Genomic DNA, 23,270 nt, shown 5'->3' with positions numbered 1-23,270 from the left:
ATTAAATTGTTAAAATCAGTGATAAAGAGAAAATATTAAAAGCAGCCAGAAAAAAAAAAAAAAAAAGATAGAAATCCAGAGAAACACAGACCAGGATGGTAGCAGACTTCTTGTTAAAAATAATACAGGATAGTGAGGAAGTGGGGAACATCTTTTAGGTACAGAAAAAAAAATTAAAGAGAAAAATATTTTTCCTTAGTCAATGAAATGTACTTCAAAAACAGTCAAAATGAAAACATTTTCAGATATACAAATATTGAATGAACTAATTCATCAGAAAATCTGCACAAAAAGTGTTACAAGAAGTCCTTGAGAAAAATATACAAATGAAAATTTTTATGTAGACAAAAGAGAAAAAATAACAGGAAAGTTAATTATGTGGGTAAACAATAAAATTGCTAGTTTATTTTCAATATCTAAAAAGATAATTGCTTTGTGTACAGCAAAAATGACAGCAATGCATTTTGAGATTTATAATAGAAATTGAAGCAAAATGTATATTGACAATAGTATAAAGACCAGAGGTGGAAAAATGCATACATGCTTTTCTAAGGTTCTTATACTATAAATCAAGTCATAACATTACTTAAAGGTAGACCATAAGTTAATATTATATTCCATCAGCCCTAAACAACCACTAAGATAACACAGTAAAGAGTTATATCTACTATTCCCCCCCTCAAAAGATTAAATGGAATAATTAAATATGTAGTTAAACTGAAAGAAGCTACAGACAGGAGAAGAGGAGAATAAGATTAAATAGTAAAAATAGAAAATCAATAGTAAAATGGTATATTATGACAATCATATGGATAATCACATTGAATGTAAATGGTCTAAGCACCCACATAAAAGGGAGAGATTTCAGAGTACTGCCTGCTACCTCCAACAACTCATTTTTTTTTAAAGATTTTATTTACTTATTCATGAGAAACACAGAGAGACAGAGACATAGGTAGAGGGAGAAGCAGGCTCCATGCAGGGAGCCTGACATGGGACTCGATCCCAGGTCTCCAGGATCAGGCAGGCCTTGGGCTGAAGGCAGTGCTAAACTGCTGAGCCACCCAGCCTGCCCAACCCATTTTTAATATAAAGATGCAATAAGTTTAAAAGAAAATGTACAAAAAATAGAGCATGATAACACTAATAAAAAGCTAATTAGTCAATAAAATAGATTTCAAAGCAAAAAAAAAGTTATCAGGATAAAAAAGTTTGACAGTCCTTGATTTATTATATCCTCTCTATACTGATTTTACCTAGATGATTAATATTAAATTTTTTCTGGCTTATTTTAAAAATTTAAAGCTGTATATTTACCTATAAAGATGTTATATGTATAGCATTTAAACTAGTCTTGGGATGTATTTTCTATATCATTCCAATTTTCTATATCATTCCAATGCTTTTTTAATTTTTCCAGTATAATATTTGACCTGGGATTTATCCATAAAAGAATTATTCAACTTCTAATATTTGCATCTTTTCTGCATATTTTTTTGTTAATTTCTAATTTAATTCAAGTTTAATTATATAACATAGTATTAATTCAATCCATTGAAATTTGTTAAGAGTTTTACATACTCTTATATATATATAATATAGTCTATTGGGGTAAATACTTTCTGTGAAATTGAAATAAATGTTTAGTATGCAGTTACTGAAAGTAATGTTAAATATATGTAAATAAACACAAATAAAGCCAATTTATTGACAATTTTGTTTAAATCCCCTATAGTCCAATTAAATCTTTTGGTCCTCTTTAACCAATTACTGAGAGAGAATTGTTAAAATCTCCAAAATAAATATTTATCTAATATATACCACTCTTTCAAAAAGTAAAATTCAATCTTAGTATTTAAAATTACTATGTTGAGATGATTTAAAATTAAGAGAATGAAAAAAAAAGAAATAAAAAAATTAAATTAAGAGAATGTATTTCTTCTTCCATTTAGACTAATATCAAGAAAGGAAAGAAACATCTTGCTCTTAAATGATTTGATTTGTATATATTCTTAATATTTGTCTAGGGGGTTTGTTCAAGTAATAATAGCATCTGTAACAATATTACTCACCATATCATTGCTGATCAAATAACCTGAAGAATGGAATGTTTGTATGCTTTTAAAGATTCTTTAATTATATTAACATATTTCAGGTTAACATGAGAATAATACATCCTTTGTGAAACATATGAAACTTGGAACATTTTTCATTTAATGTTGAACATGTTAAAAAAATTGTTTTAAAGATTTTACTTATTTATTCATGAGAGACACAGAGAGAGACAGAGACACAGGCAGAGGGAGAAACAGGCTCCATGCAGGGAGCTGGATGTGGGACTCGATCCCAGGATCTGGGATCACACCCTGAGCCAAAGGCAGACGCTCAACCGCTGAGCCACCCAGGCGTCCCAAACATGTAAAATGTTATTGCATAGTAATGACTACATTAAACCGGCAAAGAGTTATATTTTGAGCTTCCTTTGGGGGCCCACGTTCTCCGTGATTTTGAGCCATTCTTTAATAATCATGGTAATAATCATGGTAATTCCCTGAAATGGTGATAAAGACAGTACCAATTCAGATCCAGTTACTTTCATTAGGATGTATGTGGGGGGAAACCAATTCAAAATACTACAATTTGCTTGACTTCACTAATACAGGGGAAAAATTTTATATATATATATATATATATACACACACACAATATATATATGCATATATACATACATATACATATATATACATGTACATATAGTACATATTGACCTTGTTTTGATACATTTGTGTCAGTTTCAATATGATGTACAGAACCCTAATAAGTAATTAATTTATTGTCTCGGTCTATCCGAAGCCATTTAAATGGCTTTGCTGATAGATGACAGCTCAGGTAGTTTAATTCTGTGAAGTTTATTTTAAGAAGATTCCTGAACTAGATTATCAGAATAGCTAAGTATGTTATAGTTAGTCAACCACATCTACATATATTTTTTAACTTCTCAAGGGAATCACTCATGCTCAGAAAGGGGAGGACGTTTCTTTATATTCTTTCAACTTTTTGTCATTTGATTTCTTGAAAAACCATTTTGGTTCAGCTAAAGTTCTCTCGGCCCATTCTCAACAGCAGCAGAATAAAATGTCAACTTGGCATCTGGCTACTGACAAGCATACTATAGAGCATATCTATAGAAGTCATTTCCAGGCACCAATTTACATAGTAATTGTTTTAATGTCAGCATATTCAATTTTCAATGGCTGCTTTTAGTCACACTGTTTTTCTGTTCTAATCTTGCCATGTCAGTTGGGTTTGATAAAGCAGTGATAACTAGCAATTTATTTTGTCATTGACAGGCCTGAAAAATTGGTTTGGAATGCCGAGTATATGTAAGTGTGTTTTTTTAGTGGGGGTGGGAGATAATCACTATGTATGTATGTATGCATGTATGTATTTGGTCACCTATTGCATAGGAACTGTTTTGTAAGTTAATATTTTAGATGGTGATATGATTAATGCTTTAATGTAATGTGTTATTTTATGTCTATACTGAGGAACAAAAGAGTTTTCTGTTTCATGGCTCTGTTCATTGTAGCAGAAATATATTGAACGCAGAGGGAAAGGCAAAAGAGGAAGCAAGAGATACGCAGTGATCAGAATATGGAGGCAGGTGTTGGATTTTCTTACTCTGCTATTACTTTTAATGCAACAAGGAGTCTTTTAAGTATTTTAGCTGGGGGGATATAATGATCTGCCTTAATTCTTAGAGCTCACTATTGCTCGTTCTGCTGAATGTATTGCACAAGAGCAAGAGGGAGTGTGTAAAGGAGTGTGTAGGATTCCAATTAGGAAATGTTGGTGGATATAGTTGAGATTCAGTGATGTGCATGCATTAGAGATCCTATTGGCACTACCTTTTGGGTACAGAATTAATAAGCCATTGTAGATGAGATCAGCAAGGAAGGAGTAAATAAAATGAGGCACCTGGGAGCCAGTACAGAGCATCAGTGAACTTTAATATCTAGCCATCAGATAAAGATGAACTGTTTGTAGGGAATACTGGAAAGATCTGGGGATAAAAAGCAAATGTGTTCTCATTGCTCAAAACAGAGACAAAAGCGCTTAAAAATGAAAGAAGGGACAAAGTCTGGAAAGTTCCCTGAGACAAAGACTTTTAAATATATTGGATTTTGGCAACATGGAAATAATTAGTGACTTTGGCAAGAAAAAAATCTAATGACACTGCAGTGTCTTGAATCAAATTAGAACTGCTTAAGAGTGGAATGGGAGTTGAGGAAATCAATATTTATATAGAAGTTGGAGTTGATAGCTGCAGGGAAAAATAGGTAAAGAAGTCATTTTACAGATGTGGAGGTATCAAAGCTTTTTTATCATATAAAATTAAATTTAAGCCAGAATAATAAAATATAAAAATATTAATATCTAAATTCTCCACTTCTGCAGAAAATACCAAACACTTCAAAACAAATAGGCATATATTACTATATACAAAACCCTAGAGATTGGTATGTATGACATTGACTCAGATGATAAGGTCTACCAGAGGAATAAATCACTTCATTTGGTAATAATAAAGAAGTGAAATAAAATTATTTGTCTTGGAGAAAATGGAGAGTGATTTATTCCTTTAAATAGCTTTACTGAGATATGATTCACATACCATACAAATAATTTGTTTTATCATTTAGGATGCAAGATTCAATAGTTTTTAGTGTCTTCACAGCCTGTGCAACTATCAGCATAAACAATTTTAAAATATATTTATCAGTTCAGAAATAAAACTTATACCCTTCATTTTATCCCTTCACAGACCTAAAGTAATTACTGTTTATTTTAGTTTCTACAGATTTCCGTTTTCTGAACATTCACATGAAGAGAATCATATATATTATGTGACATCTTGGATCTTGTTTTCATTTAGCGTCATGTCTTCAAAGTTAATCAAAGATGTAGCATTTATAATTATGTTATTCTTTTTTATGACTGAATAATCTTCCATAATTGTATGGATATACCAAATTTTCTTTATATACTCATCCGTCAGTGGACATTTGGGTTTTTTCTACCTTTTGGCTATTATGAATAAGGTTGCTATAAAAATATATAATTTTTGTGGGGACATAAGTTTTCATTGCTCTTGAGTGTATACCTAGACACGGAGTTGCTGAGTTATATGTTAATTCTGTATTTAACTGTTTGAGGAACTGCCAAACTATTTTCCGAAGAATTGATGCCATTTTGCATTCCCACAAGAAACATGAGGATTCAAATTTCTCTACATCCTTGACATTTTATTTGAACTCTTGGCTCTCGTTATCCTACTGGATGTGAAGCGGCATCTTATTTTGGTTTTGATCTTTATTTCTAATGATTAATAATGATGAACATCCTTTCATGAATTTGAGTATTCAGATGATCTGCCCATATTTTAACTGGGTTGTTTGCCTTTTTATTATTGAATTATAAAAGCTCTAATGTATTTTAGTTACAATTCCTGTATCAGATAAATGATTGGCAAATATTTTCTCTAAATCTGTGGGTTATCATTGCCTTCCTGAGGGTATACTTTGAAGCATAAGAATTTTTCATTTGATGAAGCCAAATTTATCTGTTTTTTTCTTGTATTTTTTATACTTTGGTATTATAGCTAAGAATACTTTGTCAAATAAAAGGTCATGAAGATTTATTTGCACATTTTTTTCTTTTAACACTTACACTGAGGTCTTGGATACACTTTGTGTTGATTTTTATGTTTTCTGTGTAAGGATCATTGTTTTGCATGTGGCTGTCTAATTGTCTCAATACCAATTATTTAAAAATATTTTGGGGGGGGCAGCCTGGGTGGCTCAGTGGTTTAACGCCACTTTCAGCCCAGGGCCTGATCCTGGAGACCTGGGCTCCAGTACCACATCAGGCTCTCTACATGGAGCCTGCTTCTCCCTCTGCCTGTGTCTCTGCCTCTCTCTCTCTCTCTCTCTCTGTCTCTCATGAATAAATAAATAAAATCTTAAAATAAAAATATTTTTTTCCATATTGAAAAGTTTTGCTAATCAAAAAATCAATCGTGGATGTATAGAATTATTTCTGGACTCTCAATTATATTCTATTGATCCAAATATCTATCCATACACCAATGCCACACTATCTTAATTACTGTTGCTTTATAATAAATTTGAAATCAGGAAGCATATGTCATCTTATTTGACTACTATTCTTCAGGATTGTTTTGACTATCCTCGTCCCTTGCAATTTCATATAAATTTTAGGATCAGCTCATCAATTTCTGCAAAGATATCAGCTGGGATCCTGATAAGGAATTCACTGAATTTGTAAATCATTATGGAATGTTTGGCCATCTTCACAATGTTAAATTTAATCCACAAACATGAGATGTTTTTTTCATTTCTGGAATTTGCCTTAACAATGTTTTCTAGTTTTATTTTTTTTTTTTTAAGATTTTATTTACTTATTCATGAGACACGAGGGGGAGGCGGGCAGAGATACAGGCAGAGGGAGAAACAGTCAGAGGGAGCCCGACATGGGACTTGATCCCGAACCTCCAGGATCACATGGTGGGCTGAAGGAGGCGCTGCCCTGTTTTGTAGTTTTCAAAGTATTATGTTTGATGTCACTTTTGTTCAATTTATTCCTAAGTACTTTGTTCATTTTGACTTAATGGTGAATGGAATCGTTTTCTTAATTTCATTGTCAGATTATTCATTGTTATGTGTATAAAAATAAAGTGATTTCTGTATATTGCTTTTGTACCCTGCCACCTTGCTGTACTTGTTATAATAAGTTTTATTTATTTATTTTTTAGTGTATTCACCAAGATTTTCCATACAGATTATGTCATCTGCCAATTAATTAATTGATATTAATTCTTTCTTTCCAATTTAGATGTCTTTTATTTATTTTTCTTGCTTAATTGCCTGGGCTAGAATATACAGTACAGTGTTGAAGTGTTGAATAAAATTGGTGAGAGGAGACATCCATTTTATGCCATAATCATATGGGGAAATACATCCAATTTTTCACCAGTAAGATGTCAGCTTTTAAAACTGGCAGATTTTTATGGTGCCTGAATGGCTCAGTCAATTAAGCATATGATTCTTGGTTTCAGATCAGGTCCTGATCTCATGGCTCATGAGATTTAGCCATATGTTCAGCTCTGTGCTGAGTGGGAGTCGGCTTGGATATTCTCTCCCTCTACCCCTTCCCCCACTCATGCTCTCTTTCTTTCTTTAAGATAAATAAATAAATTTTTTAAAAATGGCATATTTTCTCACCTTTTTAATAAATAGGTTAAAATATTAATCTCTACTCCTCATTTCAATAAACTTCTGTGGGTGGGAGTAAAATAAAGAAGGAACAAATTTAGAATTGCTATTGCTGGATTAATCTTACAGAATAATATACAACACTATATCAAATTCCCATTTTCTTCTCTTTCAGAAATTAAAGTTGTGAATCCCTTTTTCAACCTTACGTTTTCAGTTTTATGTTATTTGATCCTTTTCTTGTTAAAAGGTTACAAAAATATACTTTAAAATTCACTAGACATTTTTAAGCAACTGTAATTTTATTTTTAGAACTTTTTTTTTGGTTTTATTTTTTATGTTGTGTGTGCACTGCACAACTTTCAAATTACCAGTCTTTTAGACTCTAGTGCCCTTGTGCTCATCCTCATTCCACCTTTCTAAGAATCTGTTTCATGATCTGTCATTTATTCCAAAAGCTAAATGTCTAACAGCTCTTGAACTGTTAACTATCTTAGGAGAATTTTCCTTTCAACAAGACATACTTTTTAGTTATAGTGATAAAAACTCTTCCATATCTTTCAGGCGTTAGTCAATAAATGAGATGTGTGTGTAATTATTTTGTTATTTTACTATGGTTTTTAAAAAAAGTATCCCTAGAAACATAAAAATGTACTGAAGTCTATACTAGTTTGCATAAATTGGCTCACAAAAAATATTGAAAGATACTCATTTGAATTATAGTTGTGAATGATTATTTCCTATCTGCTGTTCCTGGTCATTCTTCTCCCAATTTGCTGTTTGTGATTTAGCTGGGTCTTTCTCTTTTCTTTCTTCTTTCTTTCTTTCTTTCTTTCTTTCTTTCTTTCTTTCTTCTTTCTTTCTTTCTTTCTTTCTCTTTCTTTCTTTCTTCTTTCTTTCTTTCTTTCTTTCTTTCTTTCTTTCTTTCTTTCTTTCTTTCTTCTTTCTTTCTTTCTTTCTTTCTTTCTTTCTTTCTTTCTTTCTTTCTTTCTTCTTTCTTTCCTTTTCTTCTTTCTTTTCTTTCTTCTTTCCTTCCTTCCTTCCTTCCTTCCTTCCTTCCTTCCTTCCTTCCTTCCTTTCTTCTTCTTCTTTTCTTTCTTTCTTTCTTTCTTTCTTTCTTTCTTTCTTTCTTTCTTTCTTTCTCTTTTTCTTTCTTTTGTCATTGTTAGACATACCTTAGTCTGGAACCACATTTGATTCAAATGATACATTTCCCATCTCTCTCTGTGAAGTATTCATACCTGATTGGAGTGGATGAATAGTCATTTTAGCTTAATTTATTTCAGATTCATTTGTAAATTTGTTGAAAGAAGACACTTCATCAACTTCACAAGAAAATCATAATAAAAACATGAAAGAATGCCAGTGCCTCCCACATTTTTATGTAACTTTTGACATTGAGAAATTTAAAAAATTATCCTTGAACACTTTTGGATGATTAAACTCAAACATTTCTGTGAATGAGTTCTAGTATTCAATGGACAAGAGTCAAAACAGATAAATAACACTTTTCTATTTCATATAAAATTATTCTAAGCATATTCACTAAATCAAAGCTTAAAAATTAGACAGTATAATTATTTTCCTCAAACTTAGAATTGACTCATAAAATTTAATTGTTTTTACAATTTAAATTTTAGAATTACAGTTCATTTGATCTCCATATATTTTTTATCTTCATGATATAACTGGTGAAGAAGGAAGTTAAGCAGAAGGATTATCATCAGAAAGAAAAGAAATAACTGAATATATCATGCTGCAACTGATTTGGTAAACCTGGTCTTAATTTTAATAATCTTAATACATGGTGAGATACATAAAGAAAGTGAGCATCCTCACTTGGTGAAGTGGGTAAATAGAAATTAAAAATGACAAATGAATTGTTCAGCACCACAGTGCAAATCATGGAAGTAAAGTTTTTTAGAATTATTATTCAAAATGATTTCCAGAAGGCAGGAATGCTTAGTTTATAAGGCACTGAAAAATAAAAAATTCACTCAAAAGTTGTTTATGTTGAGAAATTGTGTTTTCTCACATATACTAAGTAGATTTTATGCACTATTCATCTAGGGAGGAGACTCCTTCCTCTCGATAGATGTTCACATGTAGAGGGATAGCCATTAGATTAATATTCCTCGTCTCTCTATCTTCTCATACACTCTAGGAGAATGGAAGACACACAACAGATGAATTTGTGTTAGTGAGCTTATCAGGCTTGGCTCAGCCCCTCCTTCATCCTTCTGCTTTGGAATCTGTTTGCCTGCAGAGGTCAGACAGCTAACTCTGTCCTTTATGCCTTATGTTATACAACTGTCCTTGCATGTTCAACAATATCTATGACTGGAAGGCTGAATCTGCCTCATTCTGGAATTCACACTTAGTCCACATCTAAATCATGCTGACCAAGAGAATCCTATCAATAATAAAAATAACATTTTAATTTCCAACCATTTCTAGGACAATCTCTCATTTGGTTCTGAAATTGTACAGGGGGTTATACAACTGTAACACTACTGAAAGCACTCATATAATCAAGGGATTGTAAAACTTCTTGTATATTTTCCCAAGAGTTGAGATATCACAGAAGTTTTTCTCAATATTCAGTATCTTATTTATTGTCAAAGTCATGAAGCTATCTCAAGAATATAAATAAAATGTAAAGGAAAAGTTAAATGAAAAGGAAAAGCCACAATTCAGAGTAGAATTGTTTTAGTACAAAAATATCCAGCTACACAGCCACCTTATAAATGAATTTTAATTAGTGTTTATGTACATGACTGCGTATCCATATAAACATGCATTCTTTTATAACGGCAAAAAATGAATTTCATTTCATGATGCATTTACTGAATCCTCTGTAAAGCCTACCTCAATGCTCCTATTATACATGATTCTTATGTAGCCTAATCTCATGCATTTCTTCTCTTCATAGGTGTAATTTCATCTTGCACATATTAATTATATCACATTTGGGAGAGTATTTGTGGTAACTATTTATAACTTTATGTCTAGGGAGTAATACTCATTCAAATATTCTTCAATCTTATCTTGCTAACAATACATTCATACGTAAGTGTATGAGTTTCTTTTCTGTGCAAGCCACCCATCCTTCTATGGTTTTCTACTTCCCTATTTTATATGTATTTTTATTCTAAATATATGCTCATATTTCTTATCTTGAACTGGAAGTCAAAATGAAATGTTCTACAGTACACAGAGATGTGGCATCCTAGAGGAGGGACTGAATACAAAGAAAATGCACAATCAATATACCGGTGAAAGAAATTGAATTGTAGTAAAATGAAGCCAGGCCAACAAGATACCCACTGACTGATAATTTGTCATGCAGAAACTCTCATAGCAAAGTTCTTATCATCATTGCATTAAATAAAATACAAAAATAATACGTTTTAAGGACAGATCTCAGGTTGAGCCAAAGTACTATGAAAGTAGACATAATTAGGCAGCAACTGAAGAAGGAGTATTTAAAATGCACAAATGGGTCTTCGAAAAGTACAACAGTCAACCAAAAGGGTAAAGCTATGAATAGGGAAGAAGGGGTAAAATATTTGACAATACCAAAGTTTAGATGATAAACAAAATGAAACAAAAAAATTAAATTGTAATATACAAGATAGGGAGATGCTAAAAGTTTTGAAAAAATGTAAGATATTTAAAAACATAAATTAGACCCTTGAAATTTATTATTAGGATATGAGTAAGAATGATTGAAATATTGGACACATGCCAACTGATTTTCCTAAATCTATGGCTCCCCGTTTAATGAGAATATATTCCTGACTTAATGAAATAATATAGCCAAAGGAAAGCAGTTCATTTTATGTTAGCGGACAAGAAAGAAGCAGGACAGCTAAAAGAAGAATGTGTTCTGGATTGAGATTTCTGAAATAACTCATGTTCTAAAAATTGAAAATTCTTTACAGTGATCGAGAATATACACTAAGCATGTCAAACAGCTAGAACCATGATTTTTTTTTTTAAACTTAATGTAAGAGTATGAATGAGAGAGCACTTGTATATACAGAGAGAGTGATCCATAGGGTAGAACAGTGGAGTTAGAACTACAATTCTGTGTTTGGGAATAAAGACCCCTCAGCAAGACTGCAAGATATAATTCCCCCATATTTTCCATGACACAATCCCAGAGCAAAGAAAATAAATTTTTCTCTTCTGGCACTTTGAGCCTATAATTTAAATTGGCTAATGGAGAACTGTTATGTTTTATTATAAAAGTCACACAAATTTTGCATTCTCTTCCACAGATTCTGCCAATATAAACAAGCTGTGGTCAATTACCTGCAGCCTAGTTAACTGGTAATGCTGGATGCAGTATGTGTCAGTTTGCTTTCATAATTTCAAGAACCACTCACACAGAGCTGCATGCTTTTGTGGTTATCTGTGCATACATTTTGAGAAGCATATGTAAGGTCAAAAGCACACGACTTTCAACATTGGGATCCCCGTAAGATTTTTTTGTTTTAGGCTCTCAATTTTCTACATGGAGGACCTTGACCAAATGAGGTTGCATTGGATCTGTTTTCCTGCATCTGAAAGTTAGATACTAGACTAACTGGGGTAAACTATCACTCTTAGTCGTCCTGCACTTAAGCCTTTGATGTCATCCATCTTTAACCCTCTAATAAAGTTTTTTTCTAAGGGTGCCTAGGTGGCTTGGTAGATTGGGCATCTGCTTCGGCTCAGGCCATGATTCCAGGATCCTGGGATCCAGCCCCACGTAGGCTCCCTGGTCAGTGAGGAGTCTGCTTCTCCCTCTCTGTCTGCTACTCCCCCTGCTCATGCTTTTTCTCAAATAAATAAAATCTTTAAAAAAAGGTTTCTTTCCTATTTTAGTGTCATTTCAGTAGAGGACTATCCCATTAGATATCTAGCCTCAGTAATTAAGTATGGTCTGTGCCCGTATTCTAGCCACATTTGTCTCCCCTAACATTTAGAATAATGCCCTCCGATACCATAACTCAATAACTCTAATAAAAATTTCAAAATATTTTTCTTTCCATTTTTCCGTTTTCTTTTTCTTTATTGCCTAAGAATATCTTTTCTCAAAACGTGGAGTTATGCTAAAAATACACTCTCTGAGAAGAATGGGAATATCAGCCTTCTTTTGACTTCAGTGATTTTCTGCACTGTTTCCATCTGCAATTCTTTCCACTTGAATACACATTAAAAGATTGGAAGTGTGGGGGTGGGGGAGGAGGTGGATGGAAATTATTCTCTGAGCACATTTATTATGCCAACAATGCAATTTAAAGCATCTTTGATGGTGTGCAATTAAGTATTAAAATTTCTCATAACTAGAAATGTTCTCGGTCAGTGGGAATTACTGTAGATAATTTCAGGTAACTTGGGAATAATTTGGCTAGCTAGAAGGCCTAAACCAATATACAAAGCATTCAGTTTAGGCAAAAATTGATTTGTTTTCACATTAATCCTCTGCTTAACTATATCAGGAAATTCAAATTCACATAAGACCTGAGAAGGAAACCAGTATTTCTTTAATATTTTAAAATAAATTTATAAATACACAACATGGCAACTAAAAACTGATCCACCAAACCTTAATTTACTGATTTTTTTGAAAGGGTTAATTATTTTTGCACTAAATTAAGAGTTTTGTTGTACATTACTGGTTTGATTTAAGTTACCATCTCTATTTTCATTAGTAGCGCTTATTTTTTAAAGATTTACTTCTTTATTTATTTATTTAATTTGAGCGAGATAGAGTGCAGGGGAAGGAGCAAAGGAAGAGGGAGTGAGAGAATCTCAAGCAGACTCCCTGCCGAGCAGAGAGCCCAACATGGGGCTCTGGATCCCAGGACCTGAACCGAAATCAAGAGTCAGAACCTTAACCAGCTACAGCACCCAGGGGCCCTGCGTTATTTTTATTTTCTCGGAAATTCTTCCTTTCACACCAATGATTCCAAAGGGATATTGAGGTGCAGGTAAGGGTAAACATATTAGCACAATTGGATAGATTTATCCAATATGTATGGCAATTCTACAAACTCCAAATTCTAATCATATAGTATGTTTTTGGCTTACTTTTGGCATTGTATATGCTAACAGGAAAATCATAACAGGCTAAGAAAAAAGTACAGTAAGCAATGTTAAGAGTAGATCGGGGTGAGATTTTAAGAAACTATATATAATTCCATTCTTGCTTCCTTTTGCACATGTTTACGGTTCAGTAAAAACTGAACTCAGTGTTAATTGATAAGCCACAATTTGTAAAGTGATAGGAAACTGAGCAACCAATCATAGCCTTTGGATTATGGATGCATTTATTGTAGGCATTCTTTATGGAAGATGTAGCAATAATGGCACTGAATATGGTTGCGGTGAAAATGAAGTCATATTTATGTGGACAGGTCTGACAGTGCTAATCACCCAAAAAAATCTGCTTTAACATTTACATGATCAAAGGTAAAAATATGGGTAATATCTTAAAATACTTTATTTTAAATGTTGATAATACAGGCAATTCAATGAAAATGTGAATTCAGTTTTAGAAAGCTGGTACTTATTTCCTTTTAACTTTAAAAATTATTCCAAGTTATTTACTTATTTTTAAATTTTATTTATTTATTCATGAGAGACACAGAGAGAGAGAGACTTAGTCATAGGCAGAGGGAAAAGCAGGTTCACCAGAGGAGCCTGATAAAGGACTCAATCCCAGGTCCCCGGGATCACCACCTGAGCTGAAGGCAGTCAACTGCTGAGTGACCCAGGTGTCCCAAATTATTTCAATTTAAATGAAACAAATTTAAGATCATGAAATATAAATGCATTTTTTAAAAATTATTATGGCAAAATTTATAGTTACATATCTTGCTGTGATAAACATTGAATATAATTTTTTAAAAAAGACAAAGAAAACCACTCTGCATGTGGAGCTCACTTATACTCACTTAGCATGGCGAATATCTGGCAGGGACCGCTCCAGAGCAATACTGTTGCTGACAAAAATATTGAAACCATTTTCCCTGTAAGCTGAGTCATCACGGTCCTCTTCAGTGAGGGGGTAAGGTTTCCCATGCTCACCTTTCCCTAGCAGAAGAAAACAAAATGCGATTATCATCTCTACAAAAAACATTTAATTTTCCAGAATAGATAGGAGAGTTAAATCACTTCTGTAGTCACCTGTTACGATGCTCCACAGAAGCTTATAAGAACATATTGATTGATTTTACGATTCTTTTTTTTTTTTTTAAGATTTTATTAATTTGTTCCTGAGAGACAGAGAGAGAGGCAGAGACAGAGGCAAAGGGAGAAGCAGGCTCTCTGTGGGGATCCCAGTGTGGGATTCAATCCCAGGATCCCAGGATCACGACCTGAGCCAAAGGTAGATGCTCAACCACTGAGTCACCCAAGTATCCCAACATAGCAAACAACATCAAAGTAGAAAGTAGAATCATCTTCCAGAGAGAGCCACTGTGAAGATTTTAAGTGTATGTTTTGTAACATCTGTGTGCAGCTTGTAATAAACACATTGTCTTATAACTTGATTTTATCCAACTTAATTGTACAAAAAGCCATATTTTCATTTACTTCCAATGGTTGATTTTATTTCATTATATCCCAATTTGCACATTCCATGCTATTTCTAATTCTCCCTATTAAAACAATGTTGAAACAAACATCTTTGTTTATATATTCCTAGTTATGTATTTTTGGAAGAGGAAGGGTAATTCCTACAAATAGAATTTTGAATTTCTGTAGGGTAACTTCTGATAATTTTCACACATCTTCAGAAGCATTGGATAATATTTTGACATTTACTGGTGAAATATATATTATTCATACTTTAGTTTACTTTCTCTTGATTACTTATAAAATTAATAATTTCGGGATCCCTGGGTGGCTCAGTGGTTTAGCACCTGCCTTTGGCTCAGGGCACAATCCTGGAGTCCCGGGATCAAGTCCCACATTGGGCTCCCTGCATGGAGCTTGCTTCTCCCTCTCCTGTGTGTCTGCCTCTCTCTCTGTTCTCTATGTCTGTCATGAATGAATAAAATCTTAAAAAAATTAATAATTTCTTATGCATTTATCATTTTTATGTTTTACATTGTAAAATGTTCAGAGTTTACAAACAATTTTTTGTTTTTAAAACAAATTTTATATTATCTTTATTAAAGTTATTTTTTGGTTTTCAGAATAATTTTTATATTGTGTTTATTAAAGCTTTATTAATTATATATATTCTAAATATTTTCTAAGTTTACATTTAAATAGTTTTATTTAAATCTAATTTAAGACTTCTGGTTTCCAATTCTGCATGCAAGAAGCTTGGAAGTTACTACTCCATCCTAACAACAAGTACAAAGCTGAACAGACTAAAAAAATCAACAACTCTTCTTGGCCCATAAGAGACGAAAGGATATAGGGCAAACAGCTGCCCCCAAAGTATAGGGATTTGAGGCTTCACAGGGCAGGGACTCAGAAGTATAAGCCACTTGGGAACCAGTACCTGGGTAGGAAAATCTAACAGCAATTGACAAATTGCTGGAGGTTCAGTTAAGTCTGAGTGTTAAAAAGTGCAGAGCTGGGGTGTTACCAGAGCCTAACTAATCTGGGGGAAGAGAAATACCCAACTCTAACCCACTCTAACCATCCTGTCCAACCAAAAAAGGAGAGAAGAATCCTGAGAAAATATGACATTCACAGTCCAGAGGCATAGGCTCACTACAAGACTGAGACCTAAACATAAGACTGTTGAACACATCCTTTCCCTCAATGCCTCAAAATCACATTATAAAAGATCTATTTATAGTAATTCCTTTACCCAGTATATTATGTTTAGTGATCTGAAAAAAATATATAAGGCATACCAAAAGGCAAAAAACACAGTTTGAGGAGAGAGAACAAACATCAGAACCAGCCATAGCTGAGATGTTGGATTTATCAGAAAGAGAATTCATTAAAAAAAAAATTTTTTTTAAGATTTTATTGATTTATTTGAGAGAAAGAAAGAGAGAGAGAGAGAGAGAAAGAGAGAATGAGTGATAGAGAGGGGCAGAAGGAGAGAGAGAGAAGCACACTCCCCACTGAGCAGGAAGCCCAATGTGGAGCTCAATTCTAGGACCCTGAGCTCATGACCTGAGCTGAAGGCAGATGCTTAACCACCTGAGCCAACCAGACACCTCCAGACAGGGAATTTAAAGCAACTATAATTAATATGTTAATGAATCTAATGGGTGAAATAAATAGTGAGCAACAACAGATGGACAAGATAAACAGAGAGATGGAAATTCCACAATGGAACAAAAAAGAAATGTTAGTGATTAAAACAACAACAACAACATTATAACAGAAATGAAGAATGCCTCTGATGGGCTTATTAGTACACTACTCACACTTGAGGAAACAATTTCTGACTTTGAGGATACATTAATAGCCTCCAAAACAAAAAGGCAAACAGGCTGAAACAAAAGAAGAACAGGATATCTAAGGATTGTAGAACAACTATAAGAGGTGTAACATACAGATAATGGGAATAACAGAAGGGGAAGAAAAAGAGAAAGGAAAGAAGAAATATTTGAAATAACAATGACTGAGAATTTCCCCCAAATTAATGTCAGATAGCAAACCACAGATCCAAGAAGCTTAGAGAACACCAGGACAGGACAAATATCAAATAAAACAAAACAAAATTACAAACTACATCTAGGTATATCATTTCCAAATTACATAAAATCAAAGCTAAAGACAAAATCTTGGGCTATCTATACACCCTATCTATACAGGAACAAAAATAATAATTATATCTACTTTCTCTTCAGAAACCATGCAAGAAGAGAGTGAAATGAAATATTTAGAGTTGAGAGGAAAAACAAACAAACACCAATCTAGAATTCTGTATGCTGTGGGATTGTCCTTCAAAGGTAAAGGAGAAATAGACTTTCTCAGACAAACGAAACTGAAGAATTTGTTGCCAGTAGAATTATATTGTAAGAAATTGTTTTAAAAAGTTCTATAGAGAGGAAGAACTTCCAATGTGCACATCAAACCACAGTCGATCATGATAAAAGGCTGGAATGCAACAATCCTCCAGGGCATTTGGGAGAACCTGGCCAGTTATGCAGGCTGGCACAGGAACTCCCTTTACCCTAGATCCTGGCAATGGACCGAGGTGGCTGTCCTCTGTTCCCTTCGGGAGAGATGGACTCTGAGGGCACAGGACAGTGGGTACTCTCCTGCTGCTGGGTGTCTTGCAATTTGTGCAAATCAGTGCCCTCACACCTGCCTCCAGGAGCATCTAGGGTAGTGTAGATTAGGAGACTGTGGTTCAGTACTCCTGGGGAGCTCTTGGGTCTGGAGCTGGAGATCTGGTTGCTTCCATCTTTTATTTTCTTGCTCCACTCCTTGCACCTGGGAGAAGTGGGGCCACTGGAAACAAAGGCCTCACTGGATAAACACCTCATACTGAGCCCAGCACTGGCAAGGGGCAGGGTATCTCCACCCAAGCAGACACTTGAGAATCAATGTGGTAGACCTTCCCCCAAAAGAACTGCTGGAAGAACAAGGGAAGAGCAAGTTTACTGAACAAGCAGCCCTGGAAAGCTCCAGGACTGAGGGAAAATAGTATATAGAACAAGAGATTTTTTTCATTACAATTAATTTATATTTGGATTTAAAATTTTCCAATATTTTTTCACTCTTCCTACTTTAACCACAATATTTTACCAACTCGACATTTTAAGCTTTCTCCTTTTTGACTTTCATATTTCTGTAAATATATGTCATATATATTCTTCATTATTGGATTCCCTTCAACATGTTTAATTTAATTTTGGTAGATATATGACTTATGGATTTTTGTTTTTTCCTCTCTTATTTTGTTTTATAATGGTGGAAATTAGTACCCTCTAACACATGGACTGAAATACACCCAGAACCAAGTGGAACACTGAGTTGGTTCATTCTGTGAGACTATGTTCTCTCTTCCTTCCAATTCTGCCCTCCTCTTTTATCTTGTTTCTGTTTTTGTGGTCCATGTTGAGTCTCTATACAAGTTTTGCTGGTTTACATAAATTTAGAATTGAGCATCTTCTAACATACAGAACAAAATACAATCAGAACCTAGAGGATCACCCTCAAGATCCCCTCAGGGAGATTATATCCTCTTTCCACCACCACTTCCTCACCATCAACCCATTTTATTCCCTTGTTTTCTTTGTTTTTTTCCTTATTCTTACTATTTTGTTTTAAAATTTGTTTTTCACTTTAGTGTCCTTTTGTTTTATTTTGTTCTGTTCTTATTTTTCTTTTATTTTCTGGTTTCTGACCTCTTTGGAATCATCTAGGGGGTATTTTACTTAGGTCGTGGTTGATATTTTTAACTCTGCTCACTCATACCCTGCACTGGACAAAATGGACTAGAAGGAAGAGTTTACCACAAAAGAGAGAATCAGAAGTAATAATCTCTGCCACAGAATTTCTGGATGAGGATTTAAATATAATGTCAGAAATACAATTCAGAAGTGCAATTATAAAATTACTCATGGCTCTGGGGAAAAAAAGCATAAAGGACTTGAGAGATTCTCTTACTGCAGAATTGAGATCTAATCAGGCAGAAATTAAAAATACTTTAAATGAGTATTTAAACTGGATGCTATAACTTGTAGGATAAATGAAGTGGAAGAGAGAGTGAGTGAACCATTTACCATTCAAATGGTCCTCAAAGGAAAGCTGGGGTAGCAATCCTCATATCAGATAAATCAAAGTTTATCCCAAAGACTGTAGTAAGAGATGAAGAGGGACACTCTGTCATACTTAAAGTGTCTATACAACAAAAAGACCTAAGAATTATGAATATTTATGCCCCTAATGTGGGAGCTGCCAAGTTTATCAATCAATTAATAACCAAAATTAAGACATACTTAGGTAATAATACACTTATACTGGGAGACTTTAACACAGCACTTTGTGCAAATGATAGATATTGTGAGCACAGCATCACCAAAGAATCAAGGGCCTTAAATGATACCCTGCACTGGATGGATTACACAGATATATACAGAACTTTGCATCCGAACTCAACTGGATACACATTCTTCTCAAATGCATGTGGAACTTTCTCCAGAATAGACCATATCCTGGGTCACAAATCAGGTCTCAACTGATGCCAAAAGATTGCAGTTGTCCCCTGCCTATTTTCAGACCACAATGCTTTGAAACTATAACTCAATCACAAGAAGAAATTTGGAAGAAACTCAAACACATGGAGGTTAAAGAGCATCCTGCTAAAAGATGAATGGGTCAACCAGGAAATTTTTTTTTTAATTTATTTTATTTTATTTATTTATGATAGGCACACAGTGAGAGAGAGAGAGAGAGAGAGGCAGAGACACAGGCAGAGGGAGAAGCAGGCTCCATGCACCGGGAGCCCGACGTGGGATTCGATCCCGGGTCTCCAGGATCGCGCCATGGGCCAAAGGCAGGCGCTAAACCGCTGCGCCACCCAGGGATCCCGGGTCAACCAGGAAATTAGAGAAGAATTAAAAAGATTCATAGAAACTAATGAAAGTGAAGATACAACTGTTCAAGTCTTTGGGAGACAGCAAAAGCAGTCCTAACAGGGAAATACATCGCAATACATGCATCCCTCAAAAAATTGAAAAAAAAAAAAAAAAAAAAACAACTCAAAAACACAAGCTAACCTTGCACCTAAAGGAACTGGATGGAGAAAGAACAGAAAATAAAGCCTAAACCAAGCAGAAGAGAGACAATAAATATTAGAGCAAAACTGAATGGAATAGAGGCCTGAAGAACTGTAGGACAGATCAACAAAACCAGGAGCTAGTTGTTTGAAAGAATTAATAAGGTAGACAAACCCCTAGCCAGCCTTATTAAAAAGAAAAGAGAGCAGACTCAAATTAATAAAATCATGAATGAAAGGACCAATACCAAGGAAATACAAACGTTTTTAAAAACATATTATGAGCAACTATATGCCAACAAATTAGGCAATCTGGAAGAAATGGATGCGTTTTTGGAAAACCACAAATTACCAAAACTGGAACAGAAAGAAATAGAAAACTTGAACAGGCCAATAACCATCAAGGAAATTGAAGCAGTCATCAAAAACTTCCCAAGACACAAAAGTTCAGGGCCAGAGGGCTTCCCAGGGGAATTCTACCAAACATTCAAAGAAGAAATAATACCTATTCTACTAAAGTTGCTTCAAAGGATAGGAATGGAGGGAATACTTCCAAACTCATTCTATGAGGCCAGCATTACCTTGATCCCAAAAGCAGACAAAGACTCCACCAAAAAGAAGAATTGTAAATCAATATCCTTGATGGAAATGGAGGTAAAAATTCTCACCAAGATACTAGTCAGTAGGATCCAACAGTACATTAAGAGGATTATTCATCACAACCAAGTGGGAGTTTTCCCTGGGATGCAAGGCTGGTCAACACTCGTAAAACATTTAACATGACAGATCACATCAATAAGAGAAAAAACAAGAACCATATGATCTTCTCGCTAGATGCAGAGAAAGCATTTGATAAAATACAGCCTCCATTCCTTTTTTTTTAAAAAAAAAGATTTTATTTATTTATTCATGAAAGACACACACACAGAGAGAGAGAGAGAGGTAGAGACACAGGCAGAGGGAGAAGCAGGCTCCAAGCAGGGAGCCTGACGTGGGACTCGATCCCAGGTCTCCAGGATCATGGCCTGGGCTGAAGGTGGTGCTAAACTGCTGAGCCACCTGGGCTGCCCTACAGCCTCCATTCTAATTGAAACTCTTCAAAGTGTAGGGATAGAGGGAACATTCCTCAATATCATAAAAGCCATTTATGAAAGGCCCACAATGAATATCATTCTCAATATGGAAAAATAGAGCTTTTCCCCTAAGATAAGTAATATGACATGAATGTCCACTCTCACCACTGTTATTCAACATAGTACTATAAGTCCTAGCCTCAGCAATCAGACAACAAAAAGAAATAAAAGGCATTCAAATTGGCAAAAAAGAAGTCAAACTCTCCCTCTTCGCAGATGACATGAAATTGTATATAGAAAACCCAAAGACTCCACCCCAAGATTGCTAGAACTCATACAACAATTCAGAAATATGGCAAGATACAAAATCAATGCACAGAAATCAGTGGCATTTCTATACACTAACAAGGAGACTGAAGAGAGAGAGATTAGGAATCAATCCCATTTACAATTGCACCCAAAACCATACCTAGGAATAAACCTAACCAAAGAGGTGAAGGATCTATACTATAAAAACTACAGAACACTTCTGACAGAAATTGAGTAAGACATAAAGAGATGGAAAAACATTCCAAGCTCATGGATTGGAAGAATAAATATTGTGAAAATGCCTATGCTACCCAAGGGAATTTACATGTGCAACGCAATCCTATCAAAATACCACAGACTTTGTTCAAAGAGTTGGAACAAATAACCTTAAGATTTGTATGGAATCAAAAATCAGCCATTTGTATGGCTATCCTGAATAGCCAGAGGAATATCGAAAAAGAAAACCAATGCTGAGAAAATCACAATGCCTGATTTCAAGCTATATTACAAAGCTGTGATCATCAAGACAGTGTGGTACTGGCACAAAAAAAGACACAGAGGGCAGCTCTGGTGGCTCAGCAGTTTAGCACTGCCGTCAGCTTGGGGCCTGATCCTGGAGACTCAGGATTGAGTCCCACATCGGGCTCCCTGCATGAAGCCTACTTCTCCCTCTGCCTGTGTCTCTGCCTCTCTCTCCCTTTTTGTCTCTCATGAATAAATAAATAAAATCTAAAAAAAAAAAAAAAAAGAAAAAGACACAGAGATCAATGGAGCAGAACAGAGAACCCAGAAATGGGCACTCAACTCTATGGTCAACTAATATTCAACAAAGCAGGAAAGAATATCCACTGGACAAAGGACAGTCTCTTCAATAAATGGTGTTGGAGAAATTGGACAGCCACATGCAGAAGAATGAAACTGGACCATTCCTTTACACCATATACAAAGGTAAACTCAAAATGGTTGAAAGATCTAAATGTGAGTCAAGAATGCCTCAAAATACCAGAGAACACAGGCAACAAACTTTTGAACTTGGCCAGAGCAACTTCTTGCAAAATGCATCTATGAAGGCAAGGAAAACAAAAGCAAAAATGAACTCTTGGGACTTCATCAAGATAAAAAGTTTCTGCACTACAAAGGAAACAGCAAAACTAAAAGACAACCTACAGAATGGGAGATATTTGCAAATGACATATCAGATAAAGGGCTAGTATCCAAGATCTATAAGAACTTATCAAACTCAATTCCCAAGAAACAAACAAACAATCCAGTCATGAAATGGACAGAAGAGATGAAGAGAAATTTCTCCAAAGAAGACCTACACATGGCCAAAAAGTACATGAAAAAATGCTCCACATTACTTGCCATCAGGGAAATACAAATCAAAGCCACAATGAGATACCACCACACAGCAGTGAGAATGATGAAGATTAACAAAACAGGAAACAACAAATGTTGGAGAGGATGTGGAAAAGGGTGAACCCTCTTGCACCATTGGTGGGAATGCAAACTGGTACAGCCACTCTGGAAAACAATGTGGAGGTCTCTCAAGAAGTTAAAAATACAGCTATCTTATAACTCAGCAATTGCACGACTGGATATTTACCCCAAAGATACTGATGTAGTGAAATGTCAGGTGACCCGCACCCCAATGTTCATAGCAGCAGTGTCCACAATAGCCAAGCTGTGGAAGGAGCCTTGGTGACTTTCAACAGATGAATGGATAAAGAAGATGTGGTCTATGTGTATAATGAAGTATTACTCAGCCATCAGAAAGGATGAATACTCACCATTTGCTTCCATATGGATGGAACTAGAGGGTGTTATGCTGAGTGAAATAATTTAATCAGAGAAAGACATCATATGGTTTCACTCATACGTGGAATATAAGAAATA

At 34.6% G+C, this 23,270-nt stretch overlaps 1 protein-coding gene across 1 annotated transcript in view; it reads right to left on the bottom strand.

Annotated features, from left to right (window-relative positions):
• GALNTL6 (polypeptide N-acetylgalactosaminyltransferase like 6) overlaps window positions 1–23,270 on the bottom strand; it is a 1,158,724-nt gene that overhangs the window by 644,563 nt on the left and 490,891 nt on the right. The window contains exon 4 of the mRNA XM_025462860.3: window positions 14,243–14,381. Coding sequence (XP_025318645.1) covers window positions 14,243–14,381 — 139 coding nt within the window. The remainder of the gene's footprint in view (window positions 1–14,242; window positions 14,382–23,270) is intronic.

This window comes from Canis lupus, chromosome 25 (genome assembly GCF_003254725.2).
Source record: "Canis lupus dingo isolate Sandy chromosome 25, ASM325472v2, whole genome shotgun sequence".
Taxonomy (NCBI): Eukaryota; Metazoa; Chordata; class Mammalia; order Carnivora; family Canidae; genus Canis; species Canis lupus.
The sequence above is the reverse complement of the archived record's forward strand: the minus strand, read 5'-3'. Positions and strand labels throughout refer to the sequence as shown.